Genomic DNA, 26788 nt, shown 5'->3' on the forward strand with positions numbered 1-26788 from the left:
TCATCAAGATTGCAATCCAGAACACAGGATTGCAAGAAGCTTGTTGATTCCATGCCCCGGCGAATTGATGCTGTTATCAAGGCAAAAGGTGCTGCTACTAAATATTGATTAATTTTATTTGTATTTGTGTTAATAAAAAAACTATTTTGTTTACTTACCTGCCGTGTACTATTATTTTGAAACACGAAATATTCAAAAACTGACATTGCAATTGATATGAAAAAAAATTCTGCCGTAAAACAACTATTTCAGTTTAGCATGATAGGGATATTTTAGCACCAATTACATCTCACAGATCGTCCTCAATAAGAATTTAGCGCTAAAAAACTTGATGTTCTATTTTTTTGACCAGCACGAGTATATCTCGCAAAAACTTTCGACAGAGGCGACGAATCCTGACAAGATCGGTATCATTTTGAAGCTCGACATCTCAGACGACAAATACCGAAAATTTGGCCCAAAACAAATTTCTTCACCTTAAACTCGGCCGGTTTGTACAAGGAGGGTTCGATTTTTTTCGCCGATATTTTAGCAAGTCATCATCACCATTGGATTGACTTCGGTTAATTTCAATGCTTTTGACTTCCGGTTGTGTCATGGAGACATTGGCTAAGACGTCAGATTTTGTTTCACTTTCTTTTCTGCCTCCGCCTCACGGATTTGAGCCTGCCTGGTTACTATCACTTTTTTTTTTTTTGCTCAACACACACCTTCAAACATCCGGGCAATGCCGAGCAGCAGGCTAGTTTAATATATAAGATAATTAGGACTTTCTTTTGCCAATTTTTGAACATATAGCATCACACGCAACCCAATTATATATATTCCGGTTTACCATAAACAACTAATATAGATAAGTCTCTGTTTAAAAATGTATTTCAAATCAGTTTTATTGATAAAATATCTTACAGGAAGTAAGAGTTCAGGCTCTCTCATAAATACTCTCACCTCTTCTCAAACACTGAATGTTTTTTTTTTTTTTTTTTTTTTTTACATAAATTCTGTGCTAATTCTCAGTCGTAAATGCGAATACCAATATAAAAATATATAATTATCCAATGGTAAAAAAGAAATATAATAATTTCTGTTTAATACAAGTAAAAAAAAAAAAACCCAAAAAACTCCTGGATAATGCTGAGTACATACCTCTAATTAAAATAATACAGAAAAGAGAGTTACAAAAGTTATATTTAGAATAACATCAGGTTTTAATGAAAATAATACCAGGTGAAATATCCAGGGTCGGATATTAAACTGGGGAGGTCCTAAAACCATATGAAATTTGATGGCCTCTTGAAAAGGAGTTGAGTAAAATCTTAAAAAAAACAAAAACTTCACAATTAATCCAAAACGAGCTTGTGTCTTGCATGGAAATATTCTCTAAAGAAAAACATGGCTATCTTTGAAACAAGACTATATTAAAAAAAAAAAAATAAATAAATAATCACGGTTTCAGCATGATTTTTTTGGGGCGACTACGTCTCGTATATGCAAATATTGGTTCTGCCTAAAAATTCATATAACGTTACAAACTGACTACGGTTAGGAGGACTGTATAGGATATTTTGAAAGCGACAATTGAAATTACCAACATATCCCATCACTAACAAATACAAAATACAACAATTATAAACTACCAACATTGCAATTATACATACCGTCTCACGAATTCATTCACACAAAAGTCCACACACATGCAAACAAAACGACACTTTCCTCATTTAGATACGGTGACAAATAACACAAGGCAGTGTTGTGAACTACTAAACATAGCGACACATACATAATCGTCTCACAAACTCACTCACACAAAAGTCTACGCACATGCAGACAAAACGACACTTTCTTTGTTTAGATACTTTGGCAGACAATATGAGATACAGTCATGAGCTACTAAATATAGCGACAGCTTATACACACTGTCCTACAAACTCATTTGCATACAAGTCCACACAAGTACAAACAAAATGACACTTTATTTAGATAACTCAGCAGACAACACAAGACAGTCATGGGCTACTAAACATAGTGACAACTTATATACACAGTCTTACAAACTAATTTGCATACAAAGTCATACATGTACTAACCAAACAACATTTTCTTCATGAAGACACTTTGAACTGCTATTACTTTTAGTTGTTCTAACAAGTCCTGAATAAGACTAATATAATTATGTGTGTAGACTACCATCTTTTTGATATATTATCCACTACATATTTAGTTAGTAACCTTGTAGACGCCAAAGAACGTTTACATTTTTTGTGACCTCGCCATCTTAGAGATAAGATGTAAAAAATGCAAAATAAATGCTACCGTGGATAGCATTGTGGAATGGTGGACAGCAAACTGCGTTAGGATCTGTGTGGAAACAGAAATGTAAGGGAAATGATCTTTCTATGCAGAATATCAATGGCATTTCTTTTGAATATGCAGTGAAATGGTTGGTGCTAACTTCCAGGATTTTATTTTGTTGATCAAACACGCATTCAAGCCATTAAATATTTCTGGTATCTGTAATAATGCAAAATAAATGCTACTGTGGATTGCATCGAGGAATGGTTGAAAGATATCTGTGTGAGTTTATGTGGAGGCAGGAATATAAGAGACACAAACTTTTTATGCAAAAACTCAATGACATGAATGAATTTCATGCTTTTGAGTAGTGTTGGGACGATTAATCAGAATCGGGAATCGAGAAAAATCAGAACATTTTGAGATATCGGCATTGGAAAAATTTGTACCTATTTCCTGATGCCAAAAACGATTCTTTTGATTCTTTTTTTTTTTTTATTTGATTTTTGTTAATAAAAATCTTCCAGTGCTGGTAGTAACAATAAAATAATAAATATTTATTAATTATAAACTAATAATAAAGCTAAAAGTGTGTCTTTATGTTTGGGAAAATATCTGCACATTTAACATGTGTTTTTTTTTTTTTTTTGTTTTTTTTGTTTTGTTTTTTACATTCATCAGGGGGAAAAAAGCAACAATTTTATAGTTAAATATTTATAAAGAATCGAAATCGGAAATTTAGTACGGAATCAGTGATTGTATCGGAATCGGGGGGGGGGTAAAATATTGGATTCGTCCCGTCACTACTTTTGAGTAAGTAATAAAATGAGTTTCTAGTACAACCCGTATTTTGTCTGGGGGCGGAGGTGAGTATTTTTTGGACGGGGTTCTTCTCCAAAATATCAGACAATAAAATATTTTTAGCAAAGACAAAAAAGAATAATGATCAGTGTGTCAAGTTCACCATTTTTCTAACAAAATAAAAAAAAAACTTTACACATTAATTTTTTTTTTAATGAATTCATGTTACTTTTGAAGCTGTCAACATTCATTAAAAGCTACTTAATCAAAATCTTGTATTAAAACTTACGAAATGATTAATTAGTTTCATACAATTATTTCACGTGTTAACAAACTACTAAACATAGCAACAGCTTATACACAGTTTCATAGACTTATTCATTCACAAGTTCATATTTGGTGACATTGCCTTTTTATAGTTTTCGTTAAAGATAAGATGTACATAATATAAAATAAACGCTACTGTGGAAAGCATCAGGAAATAGCGAACAGCGAACTGTTTAAGGTTTTGTGAGAAAGGTGCAATATAAGAGAAACGATCTTTTTATGCAAATAAAAATGGCATGATTGGATTCCACCCTTTTGAGTAAGTAATGAAATGTTTTTTTAATATAAATCCCACATTATGTCATTTTTGTGTAGTGTAGGTATTTTTGACAGGGGTATTTTTGGTGGGGGTATCTTTTTGGTAAGACTCTTCTACAAAAGATTGAAACATTCTGGAGTCTACGATTCGAACTCACATACTTACCAATACCTGTACTTTATTTCTTTATAAATGGGACAGGAAAACAATCATGTCAGGGACTCCTTTTTTTTTTTTTTTTTTTTTGCCTGTCTGTCTGTAATGTGTAAGTTACTTTCAAATAAATCTTAATATTTTGAAATGCATCACCATGAGACCGCTTCAGTACAGACTACAACATGGTCGTTGCTAGGGCGAGGTTAGGATTAGTTATGGTTAGGAGTATGGTTAGCGTTGAGGTCTCAACGTTGAGAAGAATAAACAGCATTGCGGAATGGATCGTGGAATGATAGGCAGCCATCTGTGTTAATTTGTGTAGAAATATAAGAGAAACGATCTGTGGGTTTGTATTACTATACACATAGATTCGAAAAAGTTGTCAAAACAAATATATAACGAATAAATGTTATCAAAATCAAGATGTTACTTTTCTACCTAACTGGATTATTTTTTTAAATGTTTTTATTTGATGTAACATGTTTATTCAGCTCAAAAAACATATAGTGTTTACCGATGTATTGGAAAATTTTAAATGGCGCCAGACTCTGTTGAACACGGTAAGTTTGGGAAAAGGAGTTATAAATAAAAAAAAACTATACAAAATACTGTCAAGAACCCACCGAATATATGTCAGCTTATGTCACGATAACATATATTGAGTGAGTTTCTAACAGTATTTTGTATAGTTTTTTTTTATTTTTTATTTTTAACCCCTTTTCCCAAACTTACCATGTTCAACAGAGAGTCTGGCGACATTTGTAATTTTCAAATACATCGGTAAACACTGTTTTTCGAGCTTAATAAACATGTTACATTAAATAACAATGAAAAATTATCCGGTTAGGTAGGAAAGTAACTTATCTTGCCTTTGATAACATTTATTTCTTATATATTTGTTTTTTGACAACGTTTTCGAATCTATGTGTATAGTAAAACAAACCCCCTATCTGTCTATACAAATATTCAATAGCACTAATATATTCCATCGTTTTGAGTGAGTAAAAAATGCATTTTTACTAGTTGTCTAGCGGGGGGGGAGAAGGGGGGGTTCAGAACGGATGATATGTAATATAATGTGGTACACAGAAACAACGATACTCAATTACTTGGGGTGGGGGGTCACATTTATAATAGAAGTGATAGAGAGGTGGAAATGTGTAGCAGAAATCTGTTGAATAGGGTGCGGGAGATGCATTATCGAAGAGGGGAATACAGTCAACCTTTGGAAGTGGTATACATACAAAGTTCATTATACAAGATGAAGACAAAAGCACATTACCTTGCGGTTGATGACAACAAAGACAAAAAGCTTACATAACAAATAGAAGACTTTTCTTTCTCGAACTTTACAACATGGCAAGGAAGAAGAAAAGAAAAAAAAAGAAAACGACATACTGAGGATGGAGGATAGCTCCGAAATATATTTATGTTATAAATTCCAAACAAGTAAAATATTTGTTTATTTTACTAATATTATGTTGTGATTTGGCTTTTAAGCGCACTTGATGCATATTTTATTTTATTCAAATTAAATCAACGTTTCTATATGGAACTCACACCCTTGAAGACGACATTTATTTTTTTCCAACTCATGATTGGAACTCGATGACTGGCTTAGTTGTTACGTTTTGTCATCCTGACCCCTCCGCTTCCTAAGGCGTTTTGGCTAACTCTCTGCTGGACTAACTCAGACTGTTCTCAGAATCGTACTGACTCACTCTGACCCACACTGTTTTCTAGTGTAATTTAAGTGTAGATATTAATTCTATGTGACGTCAACATGCGGCCAAACATGTGCATCCCATGTACAAGCACATGCTTCCAGCATGTAACCTGGCAACACAAGTTTTATATTTCTTTGTAGACATTTTTTAATTCATTTTTCTATTATTTTGCTCTAACCTAAACTTTCTTGAATAGTTATTCCTAACTACAATGGATAATTTCACTGCATTCCTGGAATCGTATCTCTAACTAACAATATGTAGTAATTTTAATTTTAGATAACTGCGTTCGATTCCAGTATTCTCCTTCATTAAATATATTCGATCCTAATTACTTCATTCCTAACTAAAAACCGGGAGCTGTCCCTTTCAATATACAACTCTACCACCTGCTTTTTGTCTTTTTTTAAGGTGCTATGCTTTTAGTGTTTTTTTTTTTTTTTTTTTTTTTACTAAAGATCAGACAATAAAACTTAAAAAAAAAACTTTTAAAAAAGGATGATGGTCATTCCGTGTGTATGTGTGTGTGAGATGATGTTTATCATTTTTTTCCACAAAAAATAAAACTTTTCACATTAAAACAAAAAGATCTCATTTTTTTATAATGCATGTTGTTTTTCAAGCTGTCAAGCCTGATTAAAAATTAATTAATCAAAATTTGATATTAAAATTTGTGAAATGATTAATTAGTCACATACAATTATTTCACATGTCAATAAATTTGCTTTCTGTAGAGATTTTAATCTATATAAATAAAAGAGTAGATATATGTGTATCTGCGTGTTTGTATGTGAATATTTAACCGATAAACTCTTAAACTGCTGGTCACATAACACTGAAATTAACAGGAAATAATAATCTTACATCAAGGAGTACAATCTTTGCTTGGATGGATGAATAACACCTACAGAAATATATCGGAAAGTTGAAATGCAAAATTTCATTTCAGCTTGCCGACATTTCTATTATTTTTGCGCATGCGCAAATTCATGCATAGCTTAAAATGGTTTAATTTTAAATCTTTTTTTATCTATTTCATAACTCAAATGGTAGGGAATGTGGCTGAAGCGCTAAATATTTTGGCTTCGATTCTAGCTGATGGTACCCAAATCATTTTTTAACTGTTAAAATCAGTATTATATATTAGGTACAATATAATATTCAATAGAGAATTGGCTCTGTAATAATAAATACGAAATTTGCATGAATTGAAATATATTTAAGCATATTTTACAACCGGGCAAGGACGGGTGCCCCCATTAGTCTTGAATACAATATGTGTTCGATATGCTCATATCTATAAAAACCCATTCCTTTTTATGTAACTCTAAGGGAGATAATTCAGTATGTATTCAAGCATAAGAAGGAAAAAAGAGAAAAGCTGTGCAATGCAAAAAAAAAAAAATTGTTTAATACTATTACACAATTCTACATTGGTTTTATTTTATACTATTACACAATTCTACATTGGTTTTATTTGAAAATTCGCAAACTATGACATATCTTTCAAATCGTTCAGTAAATCTATTCTGAGTTACTTTTCAATGATCGTTACACTTTAAAAGAAGTTATAAATATGGCGGTTTTATTCAGGCTTATGTTCAATATTTATTGCCCGTTTTGTGTCTATTTCTACTTTTGGTTTACATTCAAATATGGGGAAAAAAAGTTCTTGCAGAAAACAACAAATAAAGGTAAGAACTGAACAATAAGTAAACAACACAACAACATAGTGAACACCCAATTAATAAATGCATTTGGTACTCACTTCCGGTTTTGTATCCGATTTAGCAATTTCCTAGGAGATACATTTATGGAAATAAAGAAAAAAAAAAGATGTCAAAAAGATCATCATCAACATCATCATCGTCGTCATCAATTTTACATCTGCTTTATATGCTGTCACGTGTTGGCCGGCTTTTAGAAATTGGCTCTCAAACTAACCAATGTATAGACAGGTCCATATTTATCCCTCTTTCTCAACTCCATCTTTATCAGTTTCCTCCTATGTCTTCCTTGGTCTTTCCCTGCAAACTATCTTTGCCGTATCAACTGTTCTCCGTCTACATCTACTAACCCAGGCATTCTCATCCATTCTTTTAGTGTGGCCAAACCAACAAAGTCTCCTGTATGAAGAACGGCTAAACATTTAATAATCAAAATAATTCATCCAACAAAAGCACGTGTAGGCATAGTTATTAATTATTATTATTATTTATTTATTTATTTTTTTTTTTCAACAAGAGCGAATCCCCAAAGTTAATTAGTTTGGAAACAAATTTAACGGAAACATTACATGAAATCAAGTAGTTTTTAAAACCAGATTAAAAGCAAAATTATTTGGTGATATACTGAAACGTTGTACGAGCATTTTTTTTTCTGTATCATAATGTAAACAGCATAATTAGTTCCTTTAATTTTCTCTGACGAAATCCACATGAAAACGACTGATTGGATTAAATATAAAATTGGGTGACTTTGAAAATAAATCTCGTTTTTTTGGTTCATTTTTTAAACAGCGATCAATAATTGGCCTAAATCGATTCCGAAAATATATTTTGATTTTTTGTTATTAAAGTTATCCCAGCTTTCCCATAATGTAAAGAGAAAAAGGAGACAACATCCGGTTCTTACTTTTAACCCAAACACTACGTTATTTCTTGACTAAATACATGTGCCGCATTTAAATAATACATGCGAACAGTGATCACTTGTAAGAAGTTTGTTTCCGAAAGCAGGTACTTTTTTATTTAATGTATATCCAGTAGACATACTTTTATTGTTTTTAGCTGTTTATTTGCAAATCGGCGTAGTTATTAATATAAGTGTAATTCGAAAAATTGACTATCTAGATTTCTTCATTATTTCTTCATGGTATTTTTGATTGCAGGAAGAAGACTTTGTATTATGAGAGGATGAGTTCCTTTAGCTTTCGCTGACATTAATAATAAAATTGAAAACGGTTGATCGGATTAAATATAAAATTCAATGAATTTGAATGAAAATAAATTTTTTTTTCAAACACTGACCAACAAATGGCCTAAATCGATGACGAAAATATATTTTTTTTAATTTACCTGTTGTTACTAAAGCTATCTCAGTCCATAATAGAGGGGTTTTATCGTATTTATTTATAACATATAAAATTATCTTACCGGATTTTCAGATTCAGACTCAAATATGAATCTCTCTGATATATCGATGCTTGATTTGAATTAGCCTAGTTTTTCGTTTTTATTTCTACTGTGTTATTTGATTGGAATATATTCTATTTTGTATAATATAGAAAATAATTTTTTTGGCTAAAAAAAACTTTTAATACATACATTTTCCATTACTCACTGAACATTTTTTTAAATATTCAAGAAGTCAAGGGATATAATCCATAGCCCTTGAGCCCCTGGAGAGGCATAGGCCATCTACAACTTTTTGTAGATGTTTTTGTAGCAAGGAGTTCTTTTTACAGGGTGAAGATGCTGGCCCCACGCCCAACCTTCCCAGAAGGTACATACAGCGCCTAGCCTTCCCAAATGGTCTTTCATCTGGTACTGGCCAGGCTTAACGTTGCTTAACTTTGGTGATCTGGCGAGAACCGGTGTGTCAACGTGATTGAAGGGATATAACTCATTAAATAATTATTTCCTTATAATGCAAATAATCACCTAATGACTTATTTTTCTTAACTTCTACAAAAATTACCAAACAAATGTTTGTTTCTTAAAAAGAAAGCCGCCAGTTTCACACCCAAGCAACGCCGAGTAGGAACAGCTAGTAATATATAAAACTATCAGGGTTACCTGGTGTTTTCCAGGGCAAAAAAACGCAACATATTTCTATTAAAACTTCCATCTTTCTTTTCCTTCTCCCGTTTTTTTTTATTCCCCTCATGCCTCTAAGCCCAGTCAATTCCTCTCTCTCTGAACATACATACATATATAGTAGCTTCCTCCAGTCTTGACAGACTATGGATACCCATTGTAAGGGTATCTGCACGTGGAATTTTTGTAGCAAGAGTTGCACAATCTCTGACCACACCTTTCATGAGTCGACGTTGTTAAATGCCAGTGGCAAGTGGAGTTTCAGGACGACTGAAAACAATACCGAGATAAGCAGAGAGCACATACAGTGCCTAGAATTCCCAGATGCTTACTCATCTGGTGCTAACCAGGTTTAGTGTTGCTTAACCAGTGATATGACAAGAACCAATATGTGAACGTGATTATGCCACATACATACAGACAGACAACTCGTTTTTATAGATTTTTTTTTATAGATTCCACAAAGAATGATTTGGCATAAAGGAATTAACTCCTTAGAAATAATAGTTACTTCCCTTCAGTGTGTACATCAAATAGCTAAAATAACCCGACTCCAGACGAAATTTGCAATAGGTTAGGGTTAAAGTATGAATATTTTTCTAAATTTTAGATATTATTTATTTAGGGTAATGCTGATCAAGAAGATACTAACTTTGTGGGGGGTTGTTTTGTATTTTTTGTTAGTTTTAGCTGGACATACAAACACACACACACGCGCAGACAACTGCCTTTTGTATAATAGACGATAGGAAAATCATTTTATGTTAAATAGTCTTTATTTAGTTCATACAACGTTTCTCTATAAACTATATCTTCAACGGATGAAAAGTGTTATTACAAACAATGTAGACTATATTACAAATGAATAAGAAAAACACGGAGAGTGAGAGTGAAAGCAGCAAAGAAAAAGAAAAAAAAGGATGCAATGATTTAGCGATTCTTTCACGTGACTAGCACAATATATTATGACAAACACTTCTGAATACATATTTCGTACTAGCCGTATATACCTGCCGTTATATATTGTTGGGCGGAGGTTTTAGTCACGTACTCTTTAAGAGACGTCGAATATCCTAACTGCTTTCGATTTTCCTGATATTAGACCATATTTTGCATTTACGAAAGCATGAAACATAGTAATCTTCGTCTATAAAAATTAAGCAAAAAAAGAAAAAAAAAAAAGAAAAACTCAGTTCACAGGGAAAATAACTCGTAGTTTAGATAAATGAACTTCTGTTTTTAAACGCAACTAGTGTCGGTAATAATAACGATTGAAAATACATTAAGTTAAATATAAATTAAATAAATCAACTTCATATAATATTTCTTAATAGAACAGTTTAAACAATTCTATTACAGCAAACAATAACGGAGCTAATTATTAAAAAAAAAAAAAAAGATTTTCTTTAATGCAATATGCAAATGACGTTACTTCTTAGCTGTAGATTTCGTTTGAATAAACAGAATATATAGAAATCATGCTGGAATAAAATTATATAAAATTCTGTTTTCAGTGCACGTTTTGTATGTACTAAGCAAATTGTGAACAAACAGACAGACACACGACCTTATCATAATAAATAAGAATATTCCATCCATTGTTTAGCTTATACATGCGTGTGTACTAAATTTACGATTTTAATACTTCAAGCTCAACACGTAACATAGAAAATACTACTGCGTCACCAAACAATACAGTTAATACTCACTGTAGGTTTAACGTCGGGCTTTATAATTTCCTATAAATAAAGATATTACAAGTGTAAAACATAATGGCGGTTAGTGCTAGAACAAATTAAAGATCGCGTTTGACTGCATAACGTTCCATGATTTATTTTTTGCACTCATTATTCTGATTATAATTGTACTTTATATTATACCGAGTAGTATGAGTGTGTGTATGTGTGTTTATGAACTGTGTCTGGAAAATAATGGGACTCGTGTTTCTGAATGTTTTAGATAATGTTTGATTATTCGTACTATTTTGGATTCTTTGGACTACTGTTCTCATCTTGAATGTCATTTTCGTAACGTTTTGGTCGATGTAACGTTCTACATTCCTCAGGTATATCCTACTGCTCTCGGGAATCATTCTGTCGGACTCGAGAATCTGTACGGAATTTAGAACGGAACCCTTTTATTTAATCTAAGGGGTTCTTGTTCCGGGAGCAATAACCAGGTAGACGTTCTAAATAATTTACACTTATTTTGAATGTCACCTACACTGAAGATTTAACATTAAATCCTCAAAAGAGTGTAATCTACAACTTAATTTTACCAACAACTTTATCCACTATACCACGGGTCCTCGCAAAAATAGCAATCAAGGCTAGAACAGTTGTCTGAAGAATCAAAATAATACAAGATTGATGTTAAAAATTTACTTCGATTATAAGCAACAGATACATGGTTTCTCTTTGACTCTTGATTCTATGGCACTTTCTGATTCCTATCTGCAACGCCTCGCTGTTCTGCTGGAAGGATTTTCTCGTGCTGCTCACTTTTCTTTGTTACTCCTCTTTTAATGACGTACGTGCCTATCGATATTTAATTTGGACAAGCCTATTTAAAAAAAAAAATTCCTTCCACTATTTTATCGTAGAAATATATATTAGTTTTACTGTGAAAAGAATATATATTAGTTTTCCACTGTGAAAAATTTCCCCCACTCTATATCTGTGCCTAAATCAAAACGCGGATTTCATGAACAAAGCTTCTTTCTTAGAACTGCACGCCTGTGGAACTCTGTTCCGTCTGCCTGCTTCCCTCCGGACTACAACTTGGATGTCTTCAAGTCTAATGTTAACAAATTCCTAATGAACCGCCCCCTTAAGTAAACACTTCATCAAATCTCCTCACTAACGTAATGTACTTGCAATAACCCTTATCCCTGAGTGGCTTCCGGGCCTTGATAAGTGGTGATCACTGTGTAAAAAAAAAATATATTAGTTTTTGATGATGAATATATTGAAGGAAAATAATGAATAATATTGAAGGAAAATAAATAAATAAAAACTACGAAAGAAAAATATAGAAAATAAGAAAAAAGATGATAGAAAGAGAGGAAGTTAACAAAGGAAACATAGAAAGTTAATGAATAAAGAAGCTAAAAACAGAAATCTAGAAGAAATTTACAAACGAAAAGAATCCAAAAGGAGGGGAAAAATCTTTCTATGTCTTAATAGAAAAGTTAACCATTTAATTTTCACTTAATATTTAATGTAAGATATTCACCCCAACCCTGACAATAAATATTTGTGTTTTATTATTTTAAATGTTTATAATACTTAAATTAATTGGGACTTGAATATTTTTTTGATTTTCATGACCCTTTTTTCATTTGCTGTATTATTGATCTACATAATTTGGGACTTTTCCTGTGACTTTTCTAAATTTATTACCAAATGCTATAAATTAATTGTAGCTTTTTTCTTGTGATTTTTTTTTCTAAAATAAACTGAGATATTTTTCTGTAACTTTATCTTGTGGCAAAAATAGATTAATTGCAACTTTTTCCTGCGACTTTTTCGTTAATTAAAATGGAGACAATTTATGACTTTTTTCTGTGACTTTATTATTAATCATAATATATTAATTGTAACTTTTTTCTGTGACTTTTTCCTTAGTTAAAATTGAGACATTTTATATGACTTTTTCCTGGTAATTATTACCGAACACAATACATTCATCGTAACTTTTTTCCTGTGACTTTTTCCTTAATCAAAACTCAGACATTTTATGTGACTTTTTCCTGTAATTTTATTATGGACTACGGAAAAAGATGAGACAGAGAGAATAAATAAAACGCATCAATGAAAAATTAATCTTGTTTTAAAAATAATTGAACAAAAATGAAATTCATTGATGGAATTGTGTTTGAGTGTTTGATGGTTGAAATTCATTTCTAGTTCTATTCAAGGATTTCAAGAAATTTTTGTGAATGACAAAGAACGAAACACAAAACTAGAAGAACAGAAAGAAAACTAAATACAACAGAAAAAATTTTGTTAAATTAAAAAAGATCCATTATTAGATATTATTTAATATGAATACAATTGATACTTACTTGATGTTTTGTAGTTGATGGGATGGTTTGCTATTTGTTGGGAAAATGGGAAATGATATGATTGAAAAATGAAAGAAAGGAGCAAACGAAGCAAAGAGTAACAAATGAAGGTGATCGAAAAACGAAACAGATACAAACAGCAAAAGGAAACAAGAAATAATCTATAAATGAAAAACTAAAGTCACACAAAATGAATCAAGAAAAAAGAAACAGAAAGATATAAAAAAGAAACAAATACAAACAAAGGAAACAGAAAAAATAAAACATGTACACAAAGAATCAAGAAATAATAAAATTTTAAAAATAAAATTGATAGAAATAAAAAAAGGAAACAAGAAAGGATCTAAAAGAAAAGCAAAGTACATATAAAAAACTAGATAATAATAAAAACGAAAAAAAAAAACAAAAAAATACAATCAAAATAAATAATCTAAAAAAAAAAAACAAAAGAAAAAAACAAAAGAAAAAAACAAAAACAAACGAATACGAAAAGGAAACAAGAAATAACCAAAAAGAAAAAAAAACGAAACAAATTTTAAAAAAAGGGAATCAAGAAATAATCTAAAAGAAAAGCGGAAAACCTACACAAAAGAACCAAAGAACAATAAAAACAGAACTTACACACAAAAATAAATAACTAAGCTAAAAAAAAGATAAGAATGATTTAAAAAGCAATACAAAAACTATGAGAAAAAAAAGAAATAAAAAATAAGAAAAATATGTAAACAAAACCAATTGAACAAGTAAAAAAGAATTAATAATAAAAAATAAAAGAAAAATATGCCAAAAATTGTATAAAATAATTGTGTTTAAATGAATTGACAAAAGTGTTAAAAAGGCAAAAAATAAGATAATTCTGAATTATTTGATGATTAAAATAAACGTAAACGTATTAAACAAAATAAACCTGTTTTTCCGATGAAATAATTACCAACAAATATTTAAAGGACGTATCCCATCCAAAGTGTTAGGAAGTGATTCAAGAAAAGAAAAATATAACAAAAAGAGGAAATGAGCTGAACAAAGTTATAGGAAGTGAGATTAGTAGAAAGATAATGGGGAAAGTTTTTCACAAGTGCACACAAAGGCCATCTGAAATAGGATTGCTAATCAAGGTATAGTGGTAACCAAAACAAAAGACCGGACATAGAGGTCAATATATTTAGAGTTATTTTATGGAGAGTTTAGGAGTGGGAGTAAATTTTGCATCAGTTTACGACAGTCAGGGATAGTTTGCGGACAGTTTTGAGTTTGCGACATTTAAGGAAAGGTTGGGACAGCTAAAAGCAGGTTGTGGCTTGGAACAGTTGGGGATATGAACTGATCAACCAACTGACGAACACGGCCTCGACAGAAAACTAAGTGTTTAGACGGCTGTTTTCCGTGATGGTGTCATACACGCACCCAAATCCCAACTGATATCTACGGAATGTGTCACAGTCTGTGTTTTCCTTTGTTTCTCTTGTGTTGTTTATATTTATGCTTGTGAACAAGTGCCCACCATCGACAGTTGCCAATGTGTGAAAGACAACGATATGGGCAGAACGAGATTGGAAGATGAAAGAAAAAAAACATGACGCAGAGAATTTGGGAGTCGATGATTGTTGTTGAAAGGAAACACATGCATGTACATCTATCTTCTAACGGATAAAGGATTTTTAAAAGTCAGACCCAAATAGCATTTGATCTTACAAATCGAACTTTGCTTATGCGTAGACAATTTTCATTTTTTTTTATTATTAATAGTAGATTAATAATAGCGTTTTATTGATAATGTGACACAAGGGTCGAAATGCGGAATTTAAAAAGCCAGTGCTCTAGAGAAAGAGCACTCCGGCCTGCAAGCAAATGCTTGGGCAGCCTCGTCAGTATTTCTCTGTAGGGACGTCTCAGACGATTAGAAATAGCTTAACCCCTTTTCGGAGGGACAAGGAAAAGCTAGGGAGGGGGTGGACCTTCTAGAACTGTACAAAACTAACGAGATTAAAAAATTACTTAATCCAATTCAAGCAGCTGCTTATATGAAATATTTAAAAATAATAACCTAAAAATAGAAATCAGCATCGGAAATAACATATATTATATCGAAGAATATCATAGCAGTTGAAACGAAAAGATGAGGACACTAATACAAATTATCATTCCTTATCTAAAAAAATTCTGAAACATAATAGAAGTTGTCTCCCTTACAACTAAAATGTTATATTTGTTTCTGTATAAGTTTCAAAATGTGGCAAAAATAGTAAAAATTAAAAAGGTAAAATGACTTCAGTGTATCCCGGGTAACATTGGATTGATACAGCTTATTTAGATATAAAATAAATGGAGTCTCGAGTTACTTGCTTCGCCACTAGGGCGAAGTTAGACACAAGGTCAGTTTTTATTGCGAGTAAAATCTATCTCCCCAAAAAGGGTATTCTTTGTTTCCCCTAAGATATTTGTCTATACTACTTTTGGTTAAACTCATTGCAGTGATAACAATACTACATTTACTCCAGAGGGCCATCCTACTTAAAATGTCCCCAGATTGTTGGAAATTTAACATTTGATTCTTAAATATATTTTTAAAATTATTACTGAATTCGCTTGTTACACGTCCTGTGATTGGATGAAAACAACCAATCACAGGCGATCTTTTAGAACTCAATGCGAGCGTTTTTTTTTTTTTCAAAGTTCATTTCTCTTTTACTGTGATCTTCCACCTAGTAAACACGGTAGCTGCTTTCTCTCAACACAGCATAATACGCCCGAGTGTTCATGTTAGCATCTGCAGCACAGGAAAGCAAGACTATTTCTAAACTACACCGAAATGGACTCAGAGAATGGACCCCCCCCACCAAAAAACAAAAAAAAACAAGGACCGTTAAAAGAGCGCATACAAGCCTCCCCTCACCCCACCCCCGCAATATACGAAATATTTGCACGGCAATGTCTTCTTTTTCTTTCTTCTTTCCCTTCTGCGGAATACAGGCTGTAATTACACTTTTGTCAGTGTTGTGTTCCTTTCTTTTCGCCGGCGTCACAATATCTTTCATAATTCATACAATTGGGAAAATCCCAATTAGATATGTAATGTACATTGAGAGTGGTGAGTGACACACAAAAACAAAGTTCAAAAAGATACTACACTTTGATCTTAATCAAAAAAACAATTTTATCTTTAAATTTATGTCTGTACAAAATGCGCAAGAATAGACTTTTTTTTCAAGATGAAAGATACACGAAACAAATGATGAAACGGCAGCCATTTTAGGTGAAGACAAATTATTTGATGAAAGCATAAAGCTAGAAAACATCAAAGATAGAGAAGACAAGAAGCAAACGACCAGACATGAAAGGAAACCCGAAGCTGTAACAGACAGAGTTACGGACGCAGTCACGGACATAACATATGGAAGAGGATATTAAATTTTTATCTATTTTTTATATACACTAACATGGCTGAATATTTTGGAAGCTTATGACATTGGGCAAAGACGTTCGCTCGTTTCACGTTCATTTTCGCACATTCACAGACGTCCTTTATCCATTTTTTTTCTTTTGTCTAATTTTCAACTGATTACCTTATATTATTTTTATTTTTATTTTTTTTTTACAAAGGCATCACCACATTATCAAGGCCCAGAGGCCACTCAAGGATAAGGGTTAAAGAGTGTACAGTAGAAATTGGTCAATATAGTAATCATTAGTAATGAAAATTTGGTAAATTTAATAACTTATATGGAACGGCTCATCAAGAACTTATTTACTTTAGACTTGAACACAACCATATTGTAGTCAGCCGGAAAGCAGGAAAACGGAAGACAATTCCATAGGCGTGCAGTTCTAAGAAAGAAGCTTTGTTCATGGAATCTACGTTTAGGTTTAGGCACAGATAAAGAGTGGGGGAAATTATTGATAGTGTTTACAGCTAGACGAGTGTTTCTTGTGAAAGTTTGGCGAGGGGGGACCATAGATTGAAGCTCAGTTGAACACTTTCCATGAAAATAACGATACATCAGAGACAAACTCGCAACATCTCTTCTGTGAGATAGAGGTTGCAAGGAGGAGAAAAGGACATCTCCTACGAGGCTACGAAGTCTATTTTGAACTCTATCAAGGCAGGACAAGTCCTTTCTAGCAGCTCCTGCCCAGATGTGGCAACAGTATTCCATCCTTGGACGTACCTGGCTCTTATATAGGTAGAGAATAGCATCAGCAGTGAGATATCTACTGGATCGATAGAAAGATCCCACCATTTTTCCAGCGGCCTCGGCAACAGATTTGATATACGTGTTCCATTTAAGATCAGGAGTAATGGTCAAGCCCAGAAGCTTGTCAAAACTTGAGGCCTCCTGAAGACGAGAGCCATTCATTTCAATTGATGACGAATGTGAATTAGAATGTTGATGATGTAAAGAGAGAAGCTTGGTTTTAGATGCATTAAAAGTAACCAGCCACTCCTTTCCCCATTGTACTACGTGCTCAAGATCAGAGGAGAGAGAATTGGAGAGAACTTGGTCGTTTACTGTCTTAGATGTGGTACCATAAATGGTAGTGTCGTCAGCATAAATGTCTACAAATGATGTAAGGATATGATTTGGAAGATCATTAATGTAGATCAGGAAAAGAGTTGGGCCCAGGATGGATCCCTGAGGGACACCGGCATTAATACTGTGAGCTTCTGATTTTTGCCCCTCAACTACTACTCTTATGAACCTATCAGAGAGAAATGATTTAATAATTGAGAAGACTTTTCCAGCTATACCATAGCTAGCGATCTTATGAAGTAAACCTTTATGCCATACCCTATCAAAGGCTTTAGATATGTCAAGAGCAATTGCCCTAGAAAGATTGCCACCGTCGAGAGATTTGCTAATCCTATGCGATATAACTGTAAGGACATCTGCTGTAGATCTAGCAGAACGGAAACCATATTGAGTGTCACTAAGAAGGTTATTTTTGTTGAGATGTTTGATTACTTCTGTATTTAACACAGATTCTAGCAACTTACTCATGACGCACAGGAGACTTATTGGCCTGTACTGAGAGGGGGATGAGCGATCACCTGAATTCTTAAATACAGGGCATACTAATGAGATTTTCCAGGGAGATGGGAAACTATTCTCCTTAAGAGAACGTTTAAACAGTTTTGTAAGTATGGGCGCTAATTCAGGTTGAAGTTTTTTGAGTACTATAATTGGAATACCATCAGGGCCAGTTGCTTTACTCGAATCAAGGTTTTTGATTAGCTTCGCAACATCACGTACAGATATACGTATATCACATAGCGTGTTTTCTGATACAGGAGGAAATATTGGGGGTTGGCGGCCTTGGTCGCAAAGGGTAGAATTAGCTGCAAAGTTCTTGACAAAGAGTTTGGCTTTGTCTGATGCTGACGAGATTACCTCAGGTCCATTGATAATAGTTGGGATGGAGCACACGCTTCTGTTCAGGATTCTATTTGCTATTTGCCAAAACTGGTGGGAACCAAGCCGCTGCTCAGCTACTTTGGACTTAACAGATTGAGCATACAACACTCTTGCGTTCCTTATTACTTTCTTACAATGGTTGCTGGCAGTCCTGAAAACGGCTTTAGTTTCCATACATCTATTACGTTTGAAGCAGTGGAAAAAGTGATTTCTGTGCGCAATGGCAGCAGCACATTCTGGAGAGAACCATGGCTGGCTGTTAGGTTTTTGCTGAAACTTTTTAGAGGGAATGAAACGGTCAATACCTACAATTAACCATTCAGTTAGGTCTAATACTATAGAGGACACATCCTTTTTAAACATGGAATGCAGAGGTAGATCAGATATAAATGTACGGAAGCTATCCCAGTCAGCCTTAGTGTATCGATATACTGTACGATGAAGAGGTACGTCTGGGGACTTATTACATTTCATTTTTATCTTAATTGATACAACAGAGTGGTCAGAAGATCCAAGAGGCGACAGAACAGAAACTGAACATAGTTCAGGGCAAGTTGTGAGAAAAAGGTCTAGTAGGCTCGCATACTGGCCGTCATTATTGGGCACACGGGTAGGTTCCTGAACAATCTGAGTGAGGTCATAGGCAATGGAGAAATCATGACAGAACCTCCCCTCATCATCGGTCTTGTTTGAGTGGGTCAACCATTCGACGTTGTGAACATTGAAGTCTCCACATACGTGAATGTTAGCTGAAGGATAAGTAGAAAGGACTTGGTCAATGTGCCTCCAATAAGTTTCCAGACTTTTATCGATTTAGTCCACTTCGAAGTAATTTTATCCAACTGCAATGCACTTGTTGTACGGTTAAAATGACTTCTGGAAGGCTCCATGGAAGTCCTACTTTGTCAGCATGACAATGACCTTCGTCACAGCCTCTTTCATATTGTCTCATAATGACAGCCTCTAAGGTTTTCCTTGAGCTTAGAGAATAACCGAAAAAGCACAGGTAGCAAGATCCGAACTATAGGGAGGGTGAAGAACTGTCTTAATGCCCATCTTGGTCAAATAGTTTGATCTTCTCTGAGCATCCTTGGACAAACTTCATGCAAATCTTCAGTTCCTCGCAAATAATAGCATGTACAGTTCCCACACTGACATCAAACTGTGCACTTATTTTCTCTATAGACACATGACAGTCCTTATCCATGAAATTCTTTATTTGGCCAATCAACTCTGGTGTTCTGACTTCTTTACTCCTCTCATCATTCCTCACAGACCCCCCTTGTTTCCTTGAATCTTTTATGCCACTCAAAAACTGACGCTCGATTCATAAAAGATGATCCAAAGCCAGTCTGAAGCATTCCATACGTTTCTGTGACATTTTTTTTTTACAAATCTAAAACAGAATTTTATTGCATATCGTTCTTCTAAACTGTCCTCACGTCCAAATTGCATTTTTGAAATTCACCAGCTGTGACAATCAGGCTTTAGTAGGGTGTATTCCAGTTCCTGCTCCTATGTTTTTAATACATATTTTTGCATAGCTTCACACTGAATGCTTAACATGTCAAAACAATCTAAAAATTTTACATTTGATGCCAGTGTGTTTCTGTAATTAGATAATTCATGATCATTAATGAAGTGAATGATGCGGTTTGGCAAAGTTAATCCATATACAGACTAGCAAGAAGACCCGATGTTATCTGGGACTCAATGAGGATAAATGAAGGTTTCGCACTTCCATATTTTATTGTCATCGAAATCAATGTAATCGCCCGTTTTTTTTTAATCAAATCTATTGATTACCTGCTCTAGTAAGAGACCCCCTCCCCCTGCAATGTACCGGGAGGAAGCTTCACATGTCTTCCTTTGGTAACTTGGCCCATAAAACCTTGTAGTTTATATTACACTGTAGAGAACGTACTGTTGATTTTATAAAATTATTTTCATATAATGGCTTGGATTAAAGTTTAAAGAGAAAAAGTCAAGTATCATGGTTCAGTTGTGCTCTAAACAGAAACAATTATTTCGAATGCATCCGTATTATATTAAAGAACTACTGTGGATTTTATATGCTGGGCCTTTTTGCTTCTGTGGTAATAAAACTTTTCAAACGCACTTGTGATGTTAGGCTATATAAAGTTTTAACCTTAGTCGAAATCGCCTGTTCCTTCTTTCATCGGATTTTTTTCGATTAATGATTATCAATATTTATTAAAGACATTTTGATATAAAATCTGTCTAAGAACACTGTCAGGCACATAAAGTACATTTGTGTAAAACTAAAAAAATAAAAAATAAAATGGGTGCCACCATTTAGGAGTCCATAGGGAAATCTCTCTCTCACACACATACATATACAAACTTCCTTTTATATAATAGATAGATAGATAGATAGATAGATAGATAGATAGATATCTCCAAGCAAAATAAAAACTTTTATTAATCCGTAAAATATAATAAATTGATTCATCGTAGCAAAAAGTTGAAATATAGAACGTTCAAATCAAGAAGTTTTATTCAAAAATTGGTTTTAATCGATTCGCTTGATCCTATATGTGCAGCCGTTCATAAACTTAAATTTTCATTTTTTTTTTCTTTTCGAAGCACCAAAGCGTGTGAAGATGAACGTTAATCTCACTCGATTCCATTATGCAAATGAGAATTGATTTGAAAGCATTTTTGAAGGTCAGAGTATGTCAGTGCTAGTAACCGAAAAGCCTTGAAGAATTTAATGTCGCATTGGAAGAGGATTGCACGGTTCAAGTGGAACTGAACAAAGTTATACCTTTGTTTCTGTTGTTATGCAGTAGGTCGAACACAAGAAAGTGTCGTTCTATTTAGTTATCTATTTCTGTATCTATCAATCTCGGTCTATCTATCTAACTAACTGGAGAGATGGACGGGAAATGAATATGAAGAATATTTATAAAATCTGTCAAAATATGGTAAAAATCATATTGTAAACACGTTTACCGGAAGGACTGGTCAGCTGATCGGATCTGTATGTGAGTCACGTGATCAGGTTAGCTGCAAGAGTTGGAGTTTGGTCGTGGAGTTTAATAGGTTGTCCGCCCCCCCCCTTCACTGGGGTGGGAGCTGACGTGTGTGAAAATAGAGACTTAGAAGTAACCTAGCAAGAAAAGACATTCACTTTCCATTCTTCTGCGATCGACACCTGGAAAGTGAATAAAAACTATATAAAACCAATCATCATCTTGGAGTCAATGTGTTTCATCCAAACAGGTTCCAGCCTCCCCTCCAAGAACACAATGAATTCCAGGTGGACAAGATCAATGACGCATAAAGTTAAGGTATGTCCAAAATACATGTATATCTCTCTCTCTCTGACACACACACACACACACACACACACACACACACACACACACACACACACACAATTAGATATGAATATATCATAAATAGACAGCGACAACAATTTTATGGTTCGAATAGTGAAGAAGCAACGAAAAACATTTAGTGACACGTATACACATCAGGGTGAACCCTTCGTCCCAAGTACACGTATCAACATTTAGACGATTATACAACACTGTGGCATATTTTTATTTTTTTTTTTATTTATATATACTAAAGTGTCACCTCTGCTCTGCTTACTCTGCAGAGTAGAGGAAGACAACGAACAAAGTTCACTGTCAGTTTCAACTGGAAACACGACTATAGATCTCATCAGAAAGACTGAATGCAGAGAGGACCGGAGAGCCATGATCATCGATGTCTGCAATAATGAAGAAGAAAGGGTCACCACTTATCAATGGCCAAAGGCCAGTCGAGAATAAGTTGGACGATGAAACAAAGCATGTGGACAACAGAGATTGGAAGCGCCATGTTTTGACAGGTTGCCAAATTGTTACCTGGTCAAGTTTTCAAAACAGGTGACCGGATGTGACGTGTCATATGTCACATGTTCCAGTTTGCGCAAGCATCGTTGAGTTTGATTGGAGACGTTGAATAAACAAGATGGGCTAAAATGGGTCTCCCATCAGGGGGGGGGGGGGAAGAAGTCTCAGAAGACAAGATCGTCGATTACTCCTCTGTTATGACGAATACCTGGGAGTGAAATAAATACATAAAATCTCATATTGTCTTGGGTCCTGTTTTGAGTGTTACTCCTAACACATCTAAATGTTAAGCACAGCCATTTGTGCCATTCATTTGGTGCCGGGTTGTGATCACTGACACATGCCATTTATGATTCCAATCTCAACAATCAGTCCGTCAGAAACTGGGTCATTTCGGTGGCTTTTTATCTGGCAGGCTGAGGCATTCATTCTGGGTAGTCCTAGGAGGTCCACCCTTCCAGACCTACCCTCTCCTCATTGGAATGGAGAAAGTTAATTGCCTAGTGCCTGAGGCGCTTTGATCAAGAAATGCTGACAAGGCTGCAGAAGTATTTTTTAAAATCTCAGAGTGCTTCTCTCCCACATTCCAACCTTGTGTCATATCTTCCTGCAGTGGGGAGAAAGTAAATACCAACGATTCGTGGCAGTTATGGGTCCAGAATCATGACGTGTACTTTTGTAGTATACTTTTGTTAATACATGTTTTGTTAATTATACCACTGTTTTTGTCTTGATCCTTATAAATTCACTTGTTCTTTGCTTAATTTTAGTCTTATTTGTTTGCCCATATAAACACATATGTAATAACACTGTGCGGCACTCGTCTGCTTTCAATAAAGTCTCTCAATTGTCTCCCTTTCATGCTTTCATTCTGTTTCACTTGTTACTTCTCTTTTCGAATTAGTAGCAACAGTAGTCACTGAAGCGACGTGGTTTCTATGGAAACCAGTCATAAAAAACGTTGCTCACCTCCTTACATATTTTTACGATTTTGAGCACCAGTAAATTCATCATAACTTGTTTTAGTGAACGAATATTGAAATTTTTTTTTTCACAATATAGCTGAGAAGGTGATCTATAAACTGTAATAATTATTTGAAATTTGGTCGAGAAATGAGTGAGCGGTAAATCGTGTTTGAATAATAAAAGTGAGAATGTGAGTGTGAGGACACTTTTAAACCTATAAACTCAACGAATTTTTGATCTACAGACTTGAAATTTAATATATAGGATATTCAGACATGTGGACAACTTTTTAATCAGTTTTCATCCATATAAAAGGCCTGTTGAGGGGGTCAAAATTGAAAAAATTGGTACGTGGGAGTCATTGGATTTTTATCCGTTTTCTAACTGTTTCCCAAGTTTACATACGTGAATGGTTCACATTACAGATAACTTATGGTAAGAATAAATAGCTTTAAAACTACTTTTAAAAGGTCGTGTCACTCTGGTCTAATGAATATCGTACTTGACTCCCTATCTTTAGGTTTTGGTTTCGATTTCAGTTCAATTTTTTTTTTTTTTTACTTACAAGAAGTGAGCGGTTTTAGAAAAAAACATAATACTCGCATGCACATGTATCAGTTTCTGTATAAAATAGAATATAACATTTGTATGTATTTTACGACTGGGCAACGCCAGGCAGTCTGTTAGTAATGAATAAAATAACATGGCAATATTTTTGGCATAAGGTTATAAGTAGGTATTTACTTCTTTCCACTGCAGGAAGATGTGACACAAGGTCGGAAGGTGGAGAGAATCAGACCAACACCCCCAACCCAAATTGCTTAAGCAATCTCGTCAGCATTCTCCAGTCAGTGCGCTTCAGGCAGTAAGCAATAAACTTACTTCATCTGAAAGCCAAGGAGGCAAGGGCTGGGGGGATGGACCTCATAAGACTATCCTGGATGAATATCTCAGACTGGCAGATAAAAGACCACCAAAATGGCCTAGTTTCTGCTAAACTGATAGTTGAGAATGAATCTTCGACAGTCATTTATTTTCCAAAGCCTTCAAGACAATGAAAAGATGAGGAGAGAATTCCTCGTAATGAAAGAAAAAGAAAACGATTAATACCATTATGGTGGTTGTTCCTATTTACAATGCCTCCCCACGGGACAGAGTTAGACACCAGGGTCGTTATGCCTACCTACAACGTGTCAACTAACAACTTCTGATTATGAAACGACAGCCAGCAATCTGTTAGGGTTGAAAGAATTATTCACGCAACGTTATACACTCCATCTGGATTAAAAAGTGCCTGCTAAAGGGGACACGCCCCTTCCACTACCATTTCATAAAGGCCCAAACTTTTGTCTTATGGAGAATTTATTTTTTGTAGCAATAAAGATGAAAGCTTATAAACTCCAAAGTGTGTCAGACGTTTTGTCAGGTATCGAACGGTTATTTACTAAAGACAAACGTCTGTTTTATAGTTGTGGATTTTTATAATTAAAAATAATTTGTACGCATGGGCAACTGATTTGCATGTGTAGAGGCCAAGCCACTATAAAAGGACGGATTAAATAAAGACGTATAAAACGAGTTTTGACAGCAGAGAGAAAGATTTGATGTTGGTAATGTTGATAGCGTTATGACAGTATTGTACGAGCAAGAGTCTCTTCTGAATTTTTTTGGGACCTTATCGTTATGAGAGATTTGCATATGCCTCTATGTTTTACATTTGTATTTGCACCTATTTGGAAAAATATCCTGAAACCTTTGATTCAATATTGGAAAAAATTTTAAGTTTGAATTTAATAAGTAATAAAAGGGAATAAACAGAGGAAAATACCAAAAGCAAATAGGAAATTTAAAGGAAGAAATTGAAACAGTTCTAAAATTGTAGACATGGGTACAGAGAGCTATCTTTTTGTTTTAGCCAATAGATACTCACTTCCGGTTCTGTGTCAGGTGGGGATATTTCCTGAGAAAAAAATGCAAATAAACCAAAAGATTTTTTTAAAATGAATATTAAAATAACTCAATATGAATATAATATGTAGACCAGAGTTGTTGTTTTTTTAATTGCTTTAATTATACAGATACAAAGAAAAAGAAGAGAGAGCGAGAGATGGGGGAGAAAGAGAGAGAGATGCAGGACGACGACTATGAAGCAAAAATGGTTGATTGTGCGCTGAACAGATTAGACAAATAACTTTTTTTCTGGAAGCAGTAACACTTATATCAATTTTATTCAAATAGAAAAAAAATGATTAAAATGAAACCAGGCAAGGGGAGGGGAGAAAGAAAAACTTAAAAATAAAAAGGTAAAGAACAACACTGGAAGAATGAAAAGAGCGTGAAGAAAATTTTGAAAAGTCAATAAAAAAATAAGTAGAAAATAACAAAGTAAAAAAAAAAAATGGTAACAAAGTTATCTAGACATTTTTTTTTTAATCAGACTCAAATAGCATTTAAGCTGACAGATCAAACTTTGTTTCTAACAAGCCAATTTTCATTTGTAATTGTTGTGCCAGGTTATTGGCATTATAAAAAAAAATATTTCACTACAATTTTAAAATTTACTTAGTCCTACTCAGACGATTGGTAAAATCATTTTTAAAGAATCACATAAAATAAAAAAATATCAACACACTTAATAATTTATACTTTATATTGAAAAATATAATAGGAACTGTATTGTTTAGATTTTCAAACTACTGTTCTCATTTCGAACCTTATTAGCACATCATTTCGACTGGTGTAATCTTTTCTTTAGGTACATCTTGTTGAACTCTGGAATCTTTATGCCGAATTCGGGAATCAGTACAGAATTTTGAACAGATCGATTTATTTAATCCATAGGGTTAGTTTACTCTCATTTCACCGTCCAAGATGGGGTAGAAGTCTTAATATGTAATTGTAGCTAACTCCATGGATTAAATAAAATGTTTTATTTAAATTTCCATACAAATTCCTGAGTTCGACACAAAGACCGCTATGTTCGACAAAACACACCTGAAAAAGGCCGGAGGTTACACCAGCCTTAAATTTTATGTAAATAACATTCAAAATGAAAAGAGTTGCCCGTAGAATCCAAATAATCCAAATTATTAATTT

At 33.8% G+C, this 26788-nt stretch overlaps 1 protein-coding gene across 50 annotated transcripts in view; it reads right to left on the reverse strand.

The window, feature by feature from the left end:
• Positions 1-26788, reverse strand: part of LOC145293800 (putative NADPH-dependent quinone oxidoreductase VAT1L) — a 324545-nt gene that overhangs the window by 14489 nt on the left and 283268 nt on the right. For 8 of the 50 annotated variants that reach the window (XM_080140710.1, XM_080140627.1, XM_080140541.1 and 5 more), the window contains 2 exons: positions 11093-11122; positions 7334-7363 (listed from right to left, as the gene is read on the reverse strand). The exons of 6 other annotated variants lie outside the window; for them this stretch is intronic. In XM_080140710.1, the coding sequence (XP_079996836.1) occupies positions 7334-7363; positions 11093-11122 (60 nt within the window). Of the gene's footprint in view, positions 1-7333; positions 7364-11092; positions 11123-25622; positions 25653-26788 lie in introns of all 50 variants that reach the window. 36 more of the 50 variants (XM_080140779.1, XM_080140750.1, XM_080140678.1 and 33 more) reach the window with 5 other exon arrangements.

Source organism: Euprymna scolopes, chromosome 2, assembly GCF_053919585.1.
Source record: "Euprymna scolopes isolate OS-2025 chromosome 2, ASM5391958v1, whole genome shotgun sequence".
NCBI lineage: Eukaryota > Metazoa > Mollusca > Cephalopoda > Sepiida > Sepiolidae > Euprymna > Euprymna scolopes.